The 13,211-nt window shown below is 43.8% G+C and overlaps 1 protein-coding gene across 1 annotated transcript in view; it reads right to left on the bottom strand.

Moving 5' to 3' along the window:
* The window catches only part of LOC118358451 (autism susceptibility gene 2 protein), a 498,631-nt gene that overhangs the window by 360,656 nt on the left and 124,764 nt on the right, over positions 1 to 13,211 (bottom strand). Inside the window, 1 exon segment of the mRNA XM_052479010.1 lies at positions 12,768 to 13,037. Coding sequence (XP_052334970.1) covers positions 12,768 to 13,037 — 270 coding nt within the window.

The following is a 13,211-nucleotide window of genomic DNA, read 5'->3' as shown; positions in this document are numbered from 1 at the left end:
ACAGTTACCTGCCTACTCAGTAGCAGCAGAGTGACAGTGAACATAACAGTTACCTGCCTACTCAGTAGCAGCAGAGTGACAGTGAACATAACAGTTACCTGCCTACTCAGTAGCAGCAGAGTGACAGTGAACATAACAGTTACCTGCCTACTCAGTAGCAGCAGAGTGACAGTGAACATAACAGTTACCTGCCTACTCAGTAGCAGCAGAGTGACAGAGAACACAACAGTTACCTGCCTACTCAGTAGCAGCAGAGTGACAGTGAACATAACAGTTACCTGCCTACTCAGTAGCAGCAGAGTGACAGTGAACATAACAGTTACCTGCCTACTCAGTAGCAGCAGAGTGACAGTGAACATAACAGTTACCTGCCTACTCAGTAGCAGCAGAGTGACAGTGAACATAACAGTTACCTGCCTACTCAGTAGCAGCAGAGTGACAGTGAACATAACAGTTACCTGCCTACTCAGTAGCAGCAGAGTGACAGTGAACATAACAGTTACCTGCCTACTCAGTAGCAGCAGAGTGACAGTGAACATAACAGTTACCTGCCTACTCAGTAGCAGCAGAGTGACAGTGAACATAACAGTTACCTGCCTACTCAGTAGCAGCAGAGTGACAGTGAACATAACAGTTACCTGCCTACTCAGTAGCAGCAGAGTGACAGTGAACATAACAGTTACCTGCCTACTCAGTAGCAGCAGAGTGACAGTGAACACAACAGTTACCTGCCTACTCAGTAGCAGCAGAGTGACAGTGAACATAACAGTTACCTGCCTACTCAGTAGCAGCAGAGTGACAGTGAACATAACAGTTACCTGCCTACTCAGTAGCAGCAGAGTGACAGTGAACACAACAGTTACCTGCCTACTCAGTAGCAGCAGAGTGACAGTGAACATAACAGTTACCTGCCTACTCAGTAGCAGCAGAGTGACAGTGAACACAACAGTTACCTGCCTACTCAGTAGCAGCAGAGTGACAGTGAACATAACAGTTACCTGCCTACTCAGTAGCAGCAGAGTGACAGTGAACATAACAGTTACCTGCCTACTCAGTAGCAGCAGAGTGACAGTGAACATAACAGTTACCTGCCTACTCAGTAGCAGCAGAGTGACAGTGAACATAACAGTTACCTGCCTACTCAGTAGCAGCAGAGTGACAGTGAACATAACAGTTACCTGCCTACTCAGTAGCAGCAGAGTGACAGTGAACATAACAGTTACCTGCCTACTCAGTAGCAGCAGAGTGACAGTGAACATAACAGTTACCTGCCTGACAGTGAACACAACAGTTACCTGCCTACTCAGTAGCAGCAGTAGCAGCAGCAGTGACAGTGAACATAACAGTTACCTGCCTACTCAGTAGCAGCAGAGTGACAGTGAACATAACAGTTACCTGCCTACTCAGTAGCAGCAGAGTGACAGTGAACATAACAGTTACCTGCCTACTCAGTAGCAGCAGAGTGACAGTGAACATAACAGTTACCTGCCTACTCAGTAGCAGCAGAGTGACAGTGAACATAACAGTTACCTGCCTGACAGTCAGTAGCAGCAGAGTGACAGTGAACATAACAGTTACCTGCCTACTCAGTAGCAGCAGAGTGACAGTGAACACAACAGTTACCTGCCTACTCAGTAGCAGCAGAGTGACAGTGAACATAACAGTTACCTGCCTACTCAGTAGCAGCAGAGTGACAGTGAACATAACAGTTACCTGCCTACTCAGTAGCAGCAGAGTGACAGTGAACATAACAGTTACCTGCCTACTCAGTAGCAGCAGAGTGACAGTGAACATAACAGTTACCTGCCTACTCAGTAGCAGCAGAGTGACAGTGAACACAACAGTTACCTGCCTACTCAGTAGCAGCAGAGTGACAGTGAACATAACAGTTACCTGCCTACTCAGTAGCAGCAGAGTGACAGTGAACACAACAGTTACCTGCCTACTCAGTAGCAGCAGAGTGACAGTGAACACAACAGTTACCTGCCTACTCAGTAGCAGCAGAGTGACAGTGAACATAACAGTTACCTGCCTACTCAGTAGCAGCAGAGTGACAGTGAACACATCCGTTAACTATGCTCCACTGAACAGTTTGCCCAGCATAATCTGATCCCCCTCCCAGTTGAGTGCTTCAGAACATACAGAGATAGGCTACGCAACGTGGACCCAATCCTGCTCTCCTCACACAGACAGACAGACAGGGGTTTTATTTTATTTGACCTTTATTTAACTAGGCAAGTCAGTCAAGAACAAATTCTTATTTTCAATGTCGGCCTAGGAACAGTGGGTTAACTGCCCTGCTCAGGGGCAGAACGACAGACCTTGTCAGCTCGGGGATTCGATCTTGCAACCTTTCGGTTACTAGTCCAACGCTCTAACCACTAGGTTACCTGCCGTACAGGGTATACAGTTGAAGTCGGACGTTTACATACACTTAGGTTGGAGTCATTAAAACTCATTTTTCAACCACTCCACAAATTTCTTGTTAACAAACCATAGTTTTGGAAAGTCGGTTAGGACATCTACTTTGTGCATGACATAAGTAATTTTTCCAACAATTGTTTACAGACAGATTATTTTGATTATAATTCACTGTATCACAATTCCAGTGGGTCAGAAGTTTACATATTGTCACGCGGGACTAGGTGGGTGAGGAAGGAATCAGGCGCAGAGAGTTCCACTGGGAAAAAGTGCTCTTTTAATATGGCACAAAAAATGACAAGCCCAACAACACAGGGCGCGGACAGTAAATGACTACCCAAGTCCAGTACATATTATACACCTTTACCTAAACGCACACACGTAACACAAAGACAATCCCGCACAAAACAAGGGCGGGTACACGTACTTTAAATAAGGAAGCTCATTAAGCACATACAACAAGACGCAGGTGAAACTAATAAGACAAAACAAACGGGATCGGTGGCGGCTAGTAGGCCGGCGGCCAAGACCGCCGAGCACCGCACGAACGGGCAGGGGAGCAAGCTTTGGCGGAAGTCGTGACACATATATTAAGTTCGCTGTGCCTTTAAATATCTTGGAAAATGATGTCATGGCTTTAGAAGCTACTGATAGGCTAATTGACAACATTTGAGTCCATTGGAGGTGTACCTGTGGATGGATTTCAAGGCCTACCTTCAAACTCAGTGCCTCTTTGCTTGACATCATGGGAAAATAAAAAGAAATCAGTCAAGACCTCAGAAAACAAATTGTTGACCTCCACAAGTCTGGTTCATCCTTGGGAGCAATTTCCAAATGCCTGAAGGTACCACGTTCATCTGTACAAACAATAGTATGCAAGTATAAATACCATGGGACCACGCAGCCGTCATACCGCTCAGGAAGGAGACGCGTTCTGTCTCCTAGAGATGAATGTACATTGGTGTGGAAAGTGCAAATCAATCCCAGAACAACAGCAAAGGTCCTTGTGAAGATGCTGGAGGAAACAGGTACAAAAGTATTTATATCCACTGTAAAACTAGTCCTATATCGACATAACCTGAAAGGCCACTCAGCAAGGAAGAAGCCACTGCTCCAAAACCACCATAAAAAAGTCAGACTACGGTGTGCAACTGCACTTGGGGACAAAGATCATACTTTTTGGAGAAATGTCCTCTGGTCTGATGAAAGAAAAATAAAACTGTTTGGCCATAATGACCATTGTTATGTTTGGAGGAAAAACAGGGAGGCTTGCAAGCCTAAGAACACCATCCCAACCGTGAAGCAAGGGGGTGGCAGCATCATGTTGTGGGGGTGCTTTGCTACAGAAGGAACTGGTGCACTTCACAAAATAGATGGCGTCATGAGGATGGAAAATTATGTGGATATATTGAAGCAACATCTCAAGACATCAGTCAGGAAGTTAAAGCTTGATGGCAAATGGGTCTTCCAAATGGACCATGACCACAAGAATACTTCCAAAGTTGTGGCAATATGGCTTAAGGACAACAAAGTCAAGGTATTGGAGTGGCCATCACAAAGCCCTGACCTCAATCCTATAGAAAATTTGTGGAAAAAACGGAAAAAATTTGTGTGAGCAAGGAGGCCTGCCAACCTGACTCAGTTACACCAGCTCTGTCAGGAGGAATGGGCCAAAATTCACCCAACTTATTGTGGGAAGCTTGTGGAAGGCTACCTGAAATGTTTGACCCAAGTTAAACAATTTAAAGGCAATGCTACCAAATTCTAATTGAGTGTATGTAAACTTCTGACCCACTGGGAATGTGATTAAATAAATAAAAGCTGAAATAAATAATTCTCTCTACAATTATTCTGACATTTCACATTGTTAAAATGAAGTGGTGATCCCAACTGACCTAGGACAGGTAATGTTTACTAGGATTAAATGTCAGGAATTGTGAAAACTGAGTTTAAATGTATTTGGCTGATGTGTATGTAAACTTCCGACTTCAACTGTACATGAAACAGCCTGATACACACACAGGTTCATAGACTGATAGTGTGGCTCTGGGTCAGTCCTGACGTCCAAAGGGGTTATAGTGGCACTAATAGGTAGGTTCAGAACAGGGGTTGAAACCAAAATAATTTTCCAATCGTTTGGTTCTGAACAGAACCATTATTTTTTTCCATTCCACTGTTCCAACCAGCAAAATAAAGTTCTTAACCGGTACGAACCCCCAAAAAGTACCGGTTTATACCGGTTCCTTTCTGTTCCTTTTTAAACCCCATTTTTTACGTTAAATTACTTCACCAATCATCAGTGCGGATAGAGCAACTTGCTATGTAGCGGGCAAGCGATGTCTCAGTGAGTTGTTTACATTCGTAATGGAAAGACAAGTGTAGTGCGCAAGATGCAACTGAAATTTATTGGGTGGGGAGAGAGTGGCTTGAAACGCCGGGCATGTTGTGATGACATGCATTATCTGAAATTAGCCCCACAGAACTATACCTACAGAGGAGCGGCTTCTATGGAGGAACTTTGAATGTCTTTGAACTAGCTAGTTAGCTAACAAGTTTATGTGTGAACCAGAATTAAAAACACATCTTACCTTTTTGTAGTTAATAAATCCTATGGGAAATGTGATAAGTAGTACCCCTAACTAGCAATGAAAAAGTGATTCCATTTTCTTCTGAATCCTGTTTGTAACATCAGGAGGCTACTGCTATGCTTCGGCTGGGAGGGGCAGGTAGCCTACAGCACACACACTGGCAAAGATGTTCAGCTGGCAGGCAGACAAGAGGATCCTGATTGACAGAGGCAGGGCTTTGCATAGGCACTTTGTTGTGTTTTTTTGTGGGACTGAAAAAAAATGCCGCTTCCCATGAACAGTATAGATCATTTTAGTTCCCGGTTCTGATTCTGTTCCTTGAAAAATTTAGTTATTTTCCGTTTTTCAGTTCTGTTCCCTGAACAGGTTTTAACCCCTGATTTACACATTACCATATCACATTAGTGAGATAGTGTTACCCACTCAGAGGGCCAGAGAACAACACTAATAAGATGCTAAGCCAAGTGGCAGGCTGGGAGAGAAGAGGATGATGATGTGTGTGTAAGGCTGGGCAGTGGGCAGGGCTGTTCTTTCACTACAGTCAGCATTTTCTTGTGTGTTTTCATAACCAGTTGTGAGGTTATTGAAGATCACAACACCCTTAGTTGTCTCAATTCATCATCAAATAAAATAACATTTTATTGGTCACATACACATTGTTAGCAGATGTTAATGCGAGTTTAGGAAAATGCTTGTGCTTCTAGTTCAGACATTGCATTAATATCTAACAAGTAATCTAACAAATTCACAACAACTACATTATACACACATATGTAAGGGATGAATAAGAATATGTTGTGATGACCCTCCCACTCTGTCTGACGAATTCTTTCTCTTTGCTCTTGTTTTCCTTAATAGGATGTTGGTGGGCGGAGCCGGGAGGGTCGTCAGTAAAACGGGACACACCTGGGCTCGGGTGTGTCCCAGGATAAATGCACCTCTTCCCCATTCATTGAGGAGACTCTCTCCATGCAGACAAACAGATTTTGGTTGTGGCATTTTTGTGGCTATTTGGTTTGTTTGCGTTGGCACCTTTCAACACCCCTCATTATCTCATGTATACATGCGACCACTCACTTACACTACTGACAAAGCACACACCATTGTTAATTGTATGTACTTTGCTCCATTTAATAAATATATTTTGTTATTCTTTATCTCCACGTTGTCTGTCTCCCTTTTTGTTACGAGCTTCGAGCCGGTTCGTGACAATGTATATATGAATGAGCGATGGCCGTGTGGCATAGGCAAGACGCAGTAGATGGTATAGAGCAGTTTATACATATGAGATGAGTAGTGTAGGATGTAAACATTATTAAAGTGGCATTATTTAATGTGACTAGTGATACCTTTAATAAGTAAATTTATTAAAATGGCCAGAGATTTGAGTCTGTATGTTGGCAGCAGCCTCTCTATGTTAGTGATGGCTGTTTAACAGTCTGATGGCCTTGAGATAGAAGCTGTTTGTCAGTCTCTTGGTCTGTGCTTTGATGCACCTGTTCTGACCTCGCCTTCTGGATGATAGCGGGGTGAACAGGCAGTGGCTCGGGTGGTTGTTGTCCTTGATGATCTTTTTGGCCTTCCTGTGACATCGGGTGCTGTAGATGTCATGGAGGGCAGGTAGTTTGCCCCCGGTGATGCATTGTGCAGAACTCACTACCCTCTGGAGAGGCTTGCGGTTGAGGGCGGTGCAATTGCCGTACCAGGCGGTGATACAGCATGGCAGGATGTTCTCGAATGTGCATCTGTAAAAGTTTGTGAGTGTTTTTGGTGACAAGCCAAATTTCTTCAGCCTCCTGATGTTGAAGAGGCGCTTCTGCGCCTTCCTCACCACACTATCTGTGTGGGTGGACCATTTCAGTTGGTCAATGTTGTGTACGCCGAGGAACTTAAAACTTTCCACTTTCTCCACTGCTGTCCCGTCGATGTGGATGGGAGGTGCTCCCTCTGCTGTTTCCTGAAGTCCACGATCATCTCCTTTGTTGTGTTGACGTTGAGTGAGAGGTTGTTTTCCTGACACCACACTCCGAGGGCCCTCACCTCCTCCCTGTAGGCCGTCTCGTCATTGTTGGTAATCAAGCCTACCACTAGTGTCGTCTGCAAACTTGATTGAGTTGGAAGCGTGCATGGCCACGCAGTCATGGGTGAACAGGGAGTACAGGAGAGGGCTGAGAACACACCCTTGTGGGGCCCCAGTGTTGAGGATCCTTCTGTAGCTCAGTTGGTAGAGCATGGCGCTTGTAACGCCAGGGTAGTGGGTTCGATTCCCGGGACCACCCATACGTAGAATGTATGCACACATGACTGTAAGTCGCTTTGGATAAAAGCGTCTGCTAAATGGCATATATTATTATATTATTATTATTATTAGGATCAGCGGGGTGGAGATGTTTCCTACCTTCACCACCTGGGGTCGGCCCATCAGAAAGTCCAGGACCCAGTTTCACAGGGCGGGGTTGAGACCCAGGGTCTCGAGCTTAATGACGAGTTTGGGGGGTACTATGGTGTTAAATGCTGCCCTGTAGTCAATGAACAGCATTCTTACATTCTTACATCCTCTTGTCCAGATGGGATAGGGCAGTGTGATGGCGATTGCATCGTCAGTGGACCTATTGGGGCGGTAAGTAAATTAGTGTGGGTCTTGGGTATCAGGTAGGGTGGAGGTGATATGCTCCTTAACTTGTCTCTCAAAGCACTTCATGATGACAGAAGTGAGTGCAACAGGGTGATAGTCATTTAGTTCAGTTACCTTAGCTTTTTTGGGAACAGGAACAATGGTAGCCATCTTGAAGCATGTGGGGACAACAGACTGGGATAGGGATTGATTGAATATGTCCATAAACACACCAGCCAGCTGGTCTGCGCATGCTCTGAGGATGCAGCTAGGGATTCCGTCTGGTCCGGCAGCCTTGCGAGGGTTAACATGTTTAAATGTTTTAATCACATTGGCCATGGAGAAGGAGAGCCCACAGGCTTTAGTAACGGGCCGTGTCAGTGGCACTGTATTGTCCTCAAACCAAGCAAAGAAGTTGTTTAATTTGTCTGGGAGCAAGACGTCGATTTCATGTCAAGGATTTTATCAAACAACTGTGATGTTGTCTCACTTTAGTTAGAGGGAGCTACAAAACAACACAGTGGGGACAGAAGGGACATCTCTTCACTGACTGACGTGAGAGCGAGTCAGGCAAAACTGGAGGAGAGAGGAGAAAGGACACAAGGTCCTACAGTAATTGATGCAGTCGAGTAACAGTCTCAGATAAGTACACACCTTCTAATATTCGGCTGGTTCAGTGAGGGGGAAATAAAAAGCACACGGAGCTCCTCCAAATTCTCTATGGGCCAAACGCTGACATCAAACCCAGTTAATATCTCACATACAGACATGATAGTTAGAGCCTTACTCTAAGCACACATCCCAAATTGCTGAGCCCTGGGCCCAGTTCATAAGATATTTCGTAAGCGCAATTCCTCATCAATTTCTTAAGATTTAATGATTTTCTTACGAACTCCTCAAATATCTTCTTACGTTTCTTCTTAAGATTAAGATGTGTTTGTTGCTAGGCAACCGATTTAGCTAACATGTAAGCAAATTTCCAACTGAGATTGCTGTTCTAAAACATGTTATTGGGTTTAAAATAAATACTGAAACTTTCAGAGTGAATTAGTGAATTAAACATGTTCAATTGCTTTCATGAGCTTTTTCTTTTATGAGCTCTTTCTCTAAACCCTGAGGGTTTAACAATCTCGGAATTTAAGAACATTTCTAAGAAGTTTATTTTGAAGATTCTAATTTCTTCTTAACTTTAAGGAGAAACATAAGAACTAATTTCTTAAGAAGATCATTTCCAAGAACCTTTTTGAGGAATAGCAATTTTCTTAACTTTCTTCTTAAGTCTATCGTTAAGGGAAACATGGCAGTTAAGAAGACATACATTCTTAAGAAAGCCGTGTGAATCCGGCCCCTGGTCAAAAGTAGTGTACTATAAAGGGCATAGGGTGCCATTTGGAAAAATGTTCCTCTTTTGACCCCACGGTGTTACTGTGAAAAATCTGTTGACTTTATTTGACCCTTCTACATCAAGCAGAAAGCTCTCTATTCAAGTTCCTTCAATAAGCAGCATTATCAGAGGGAATTTTAAGGCTTTTATAATGACCCTGTCACCTTCATATCAAAGCAGCTATACGGAAAACGACACACACGCACACGTACATAAACACTTTTATATCCAGATGGCTGCTTTGTTGAGGCTTCCTTCTCCACTTCAATTACCACAGTATGAAAGAAGTGCGTGTGTGTACGTATGCGTGTTCGCAGCTGCACGCGCATGTGTTTGCGCACGTGTGTGTGTGTCCATGTGTGAGTGCCTGCGTATGAGTGTGTGTGCGTGTTATCAGGGAGGAAAGAACTAAGTTACCAGTGGGGAGAGAGGAGGATGACAAACAGTCACATGGCCTATAATATTGTCAGTTTACACTGGTGCCGAGGACATATTCAGTTGGCGATAAAAACACAAAGGCTCTCATCAAACCCCATTCCCATCTGGGTCACCTTGTTTTATAAGCACTGGATTCCACAGGTGCTTGGGAGAGCCTGATAACCAAATCAAATCAAATTGTATCTGTCACATGCTTCGTAAAACAACAGGTGTAAACTAACATTAAAATGCTTACGCAGAGACAAAATCCTTAAATAATAGAATAATAATAACACAAAGGGAAACAACAACTTGACTACATACATGGGGTACCAGTACTGAGTGGATGTGCAGAGATAAGAGGTAATTGAGGTAGATTCAGTATGTACAGTTGAAGTCGGAAGTTTACATACATCTTAGCCAAATACATTTTAACTTCGTTTTTCCTGACATTTAATCCCAGTAAAAATTCTCTGTCTCAGGCCAGTTAGGATCACCTCTTTATTTTAAGAATGGAAAATGTCAGAATAATAGTAGAGAGAATGATTTATTTCAGCTTTTATTTCTTTCATCACATTCCCAGTGGGTCAGAAGTTTACATACACTCAATTAGAATTTGGTAGCATTGCCTTTAAATTGTTTAACTTGGGTCAAACATTTCAGGTAGCCTTCCACAAGCTTCCCACAATAAGTTGGGTGAATTTTGGCCCATTCCTCCTGGAAGAGCTGGTGTAACTGAGTCAGGTTTGTATGTTTCTTTGCTCGGACAAGCTTTTTCAGTTCTGCCCACACATTTTCTATCGGATGAGGTCAGTGCTTTGCGATGGCCACTCCAATACCATGACTTTGTTGTACTTAAGTCATTTTGCCACAACTTTGGAAGTATGCTTGCGGTCATTGTCCATTTGGAAGACCCATTTGCGACCAAGCTTTAACTTCCTGACTGATGTCTTGAGATGTTGCTTCATTATTTCCACGTAATTTTCCTTCTCATGACGCCATCTATTTTGTGAAGTGCACCAGTCCCTCCTGCAGCAAAGCACCCACACAACATGATGCTGCCACTCCCGTACTTCACGGTTGGGATGGTGTTCTTGAGCTTGCAAGCCTCCCCCTTTTTACTCCAAACATAACGATGGTCATTATGACCAAACAATTCTATTTTTCTTTCATCAGACCAAAGGACATTTCTCCAAAAAGTATATTTTTCCCCATGTGCAGTTGCAAACCGTAGTCTGGCTTTTTATGGCGGTTTTGGAGCAGTGGCTTCTTCCTTGCTGTGCGGCCTTTCAGGATATGTCAATATAGGACTCGTTTTACTGTGGATATAGATATTTTTGTACCTGTTTCCTCCAGCATCTTCACAAGGTCCTTTGCTGTTGTTCTGGAATTGATTTGCACTTTTCGCACCAAAGTACGTTCATCTCTAGGAGACAGAACACGTCTCCTCCCTGAGCGGTATGACGGCTGCGTGTTTATACTTGCATACTATTGTTTGTACAGATGAACATGGTCTACATTTTATTTTCTGATGCCTTTGCTGATTTGTTTTGATTTTCCCATGATGCCAAGCAAAGAGGCACTGAGTTTGAAGGTCAGCCTTGAAATACATCCACAGGTACACCTCCGATGGACACAAATTATGTCAATTAGCCTATCAGAAGCTTCTAAAGCCATGACATCATTTTCTGGAATTTTCCAAGCTGTTTAAAGGCACAGTCAATTTAGTGTATGTAAACTTCTGAACAACTGGAATTGTGATACAGTAAATTATAAGTGCAATTATCTGTCTGTAAACAATTGTTGGAAAAATGACTTATGTCATGCACATTTAGACGTCCTAACCGACTTGCCAAAACTATAGTTTGTTAACAAGAAATGTGTGGAGTGGTTGAAAAACAAGTTTTAATGACTCCAACCTAAGTGTATGTAAACTTCCGACTTCAACTGTACATATAGGTAGGGGTAAAGTGACTAGAGTAGATAGATAATAAACGGTAGCAGACGCATATGTGATGAGTGTAAGCAGGTCAATGCAGATAGCAAACTGGAGGAGAAAGAAGAGAGGGGGAGGAGGGGCGGGAGGGAGTTAGGGAGGGAGGGGGAGATAGGTAGGTAGGTGTGGGGAGGGAGGGAGATAGGTAGGGAGGGGGAGATAGGTAGGTAGGTGTGGGGAGGGAGGGGGAGATAGGTAGGTAAGGACAGAGGAAGATGGGGATTTATTAGGATTACTGGAGTCTGACATATAACAGACAAAAGACTTTACAATTTACATACATTTAAAAACATGAACATGTAGTGTGTGTGTGTGTGTGTGTGTGTGTGTGTGTGTGTGTGTGTGTGTGTGTGTGTGTGTGTGTGTGTGTGTGTGTGTGTGTGTGTGTGTGTGTGTGTGTGTGTGTGTGTGTGTGTGTGTGTGTGTGTGTGTGTGTGTGTGTGTGTGTGTGTGTGTGTGTGTGTGTGTGTGTGTGTGTGTGTGTGTGTGTGTGTGTGTGTGTGTGTGTGTGTGTGTGTGTGTGTGTGTGTGTGTGTGTGTGTGTGTGTGTGTGTGTGTGTGTGTGTGTGTGTGTGTGTGTGTGTGTGTGTGTGTGTGTGTGTGTGTGTGTGTGTGTGTGTGTGTGTGTGTGTGTGTGTGTGTGTGTGTGTGTGTGTGTGTGTGTGTGTGTGTGTGTGTGTGTGTGTGTGTGTGTGTGTGTGTGTGTGTGTGTGTGTGTGTGTGTGTGTGTGTGTGTGTGTGTGTGTGTCTGTGTGTCTGCCAGGTCTGGCAAACAGTTCGAGTGGACATAACTGTTAATTTGGCAGTAGTTTTGTTTTAACTCCGAGGTGTGGAATATGATATGTTAATTTATGAAAACTCTCAAAAGCTGCTTATGGTATGATTTTTTTTCGCTGTGTAGGTAAACTGTACTGTTCTTCCACTCAATTTCATGTCAACTAACTATCAGTTAGACATACATGTCAGTACATTCACACAAGTAGGTCACATGGTGGACAGGCATTGTGAGAGAGACCAGCAACTGTTAATACATAGACGTGGTAGGAATATATCTCCCTGTGCCAAACGCCATCAGTACTGGAATCATTCAGTCTGGGCAGGGAGGAACTTCCAACACAGAGAGTGAATCATTGCACAGCGCTGCCCCGGTACATACAGAAAGAGAAACAACACTAACAGGGCCACAATAGAATAATAAGCCTGCGGAATATGCATTCAAATGATCAAATCAACTGATGAATCAACCGCAATAGACCAACAGCACACAGCACTCAGGTCTCCCTTGTAAAAGATGCCTTCTGACCTCAATGGGACTTCCTGAATAAATAAAGGTGAAATAAAACAGACCTGTTTGTTCTTCTTGGAGTAGGTTTTCTTCAGCAGCCTGTCATTCATCCTCTCCTGCTCTCTCTGGGCATGGTTGATGAAGCCGTTCTCCAGGGGGTCTAGGGACAGGGGCATGACGTTCTCCTCCTCCTCCTCCTTCTGTCTCTTCACCACAGTCTCCTGCTGCTGTTTCTCCTCTCTCCACCTCTCCTTCTCCTTCTTCTTCTCCTCTCTCCACCTCGCCTTCTCCTTCTTCTTATCCTCCTGAGACTTCAGGGCCCCATTCTTCTTCTAGAAGAGGAGAAAAAAGCGAGAGAGGAGAAAATAAATAGATAGGAGAAAAGAGAGAGAGAAAAAGAGGAGAAAAGAGAGGAGAAAAGCAGGATATTAGTGTCAGGATAAATATGATGTGGGGGTTGATGTTGGGGAACAGCCAAGTGCACAGTAGCCATGTTGGATTATTCA

Source organism: Oncorhynchus keta, chromosome 25 (assembly GCF_023373465.1).
Source record: "Oncorhynchus keta strain PuntledgeMale-10-30-2019 chromosome 25, Oket_V2, whole genome shotgun sequence".
Taxonomy (NCBI): Eukaryota; Metazoa; Chordata; class Actinopteri; order Salmoniformes; family Salmonidae; genus Oncorhynchus; species Oncorhynchus keta.
The sequence above is the reverse complement of the archived record's forward strand: the minus strand, read 5'-3'. Positions and strand labels throughout refer to the sequence as shown.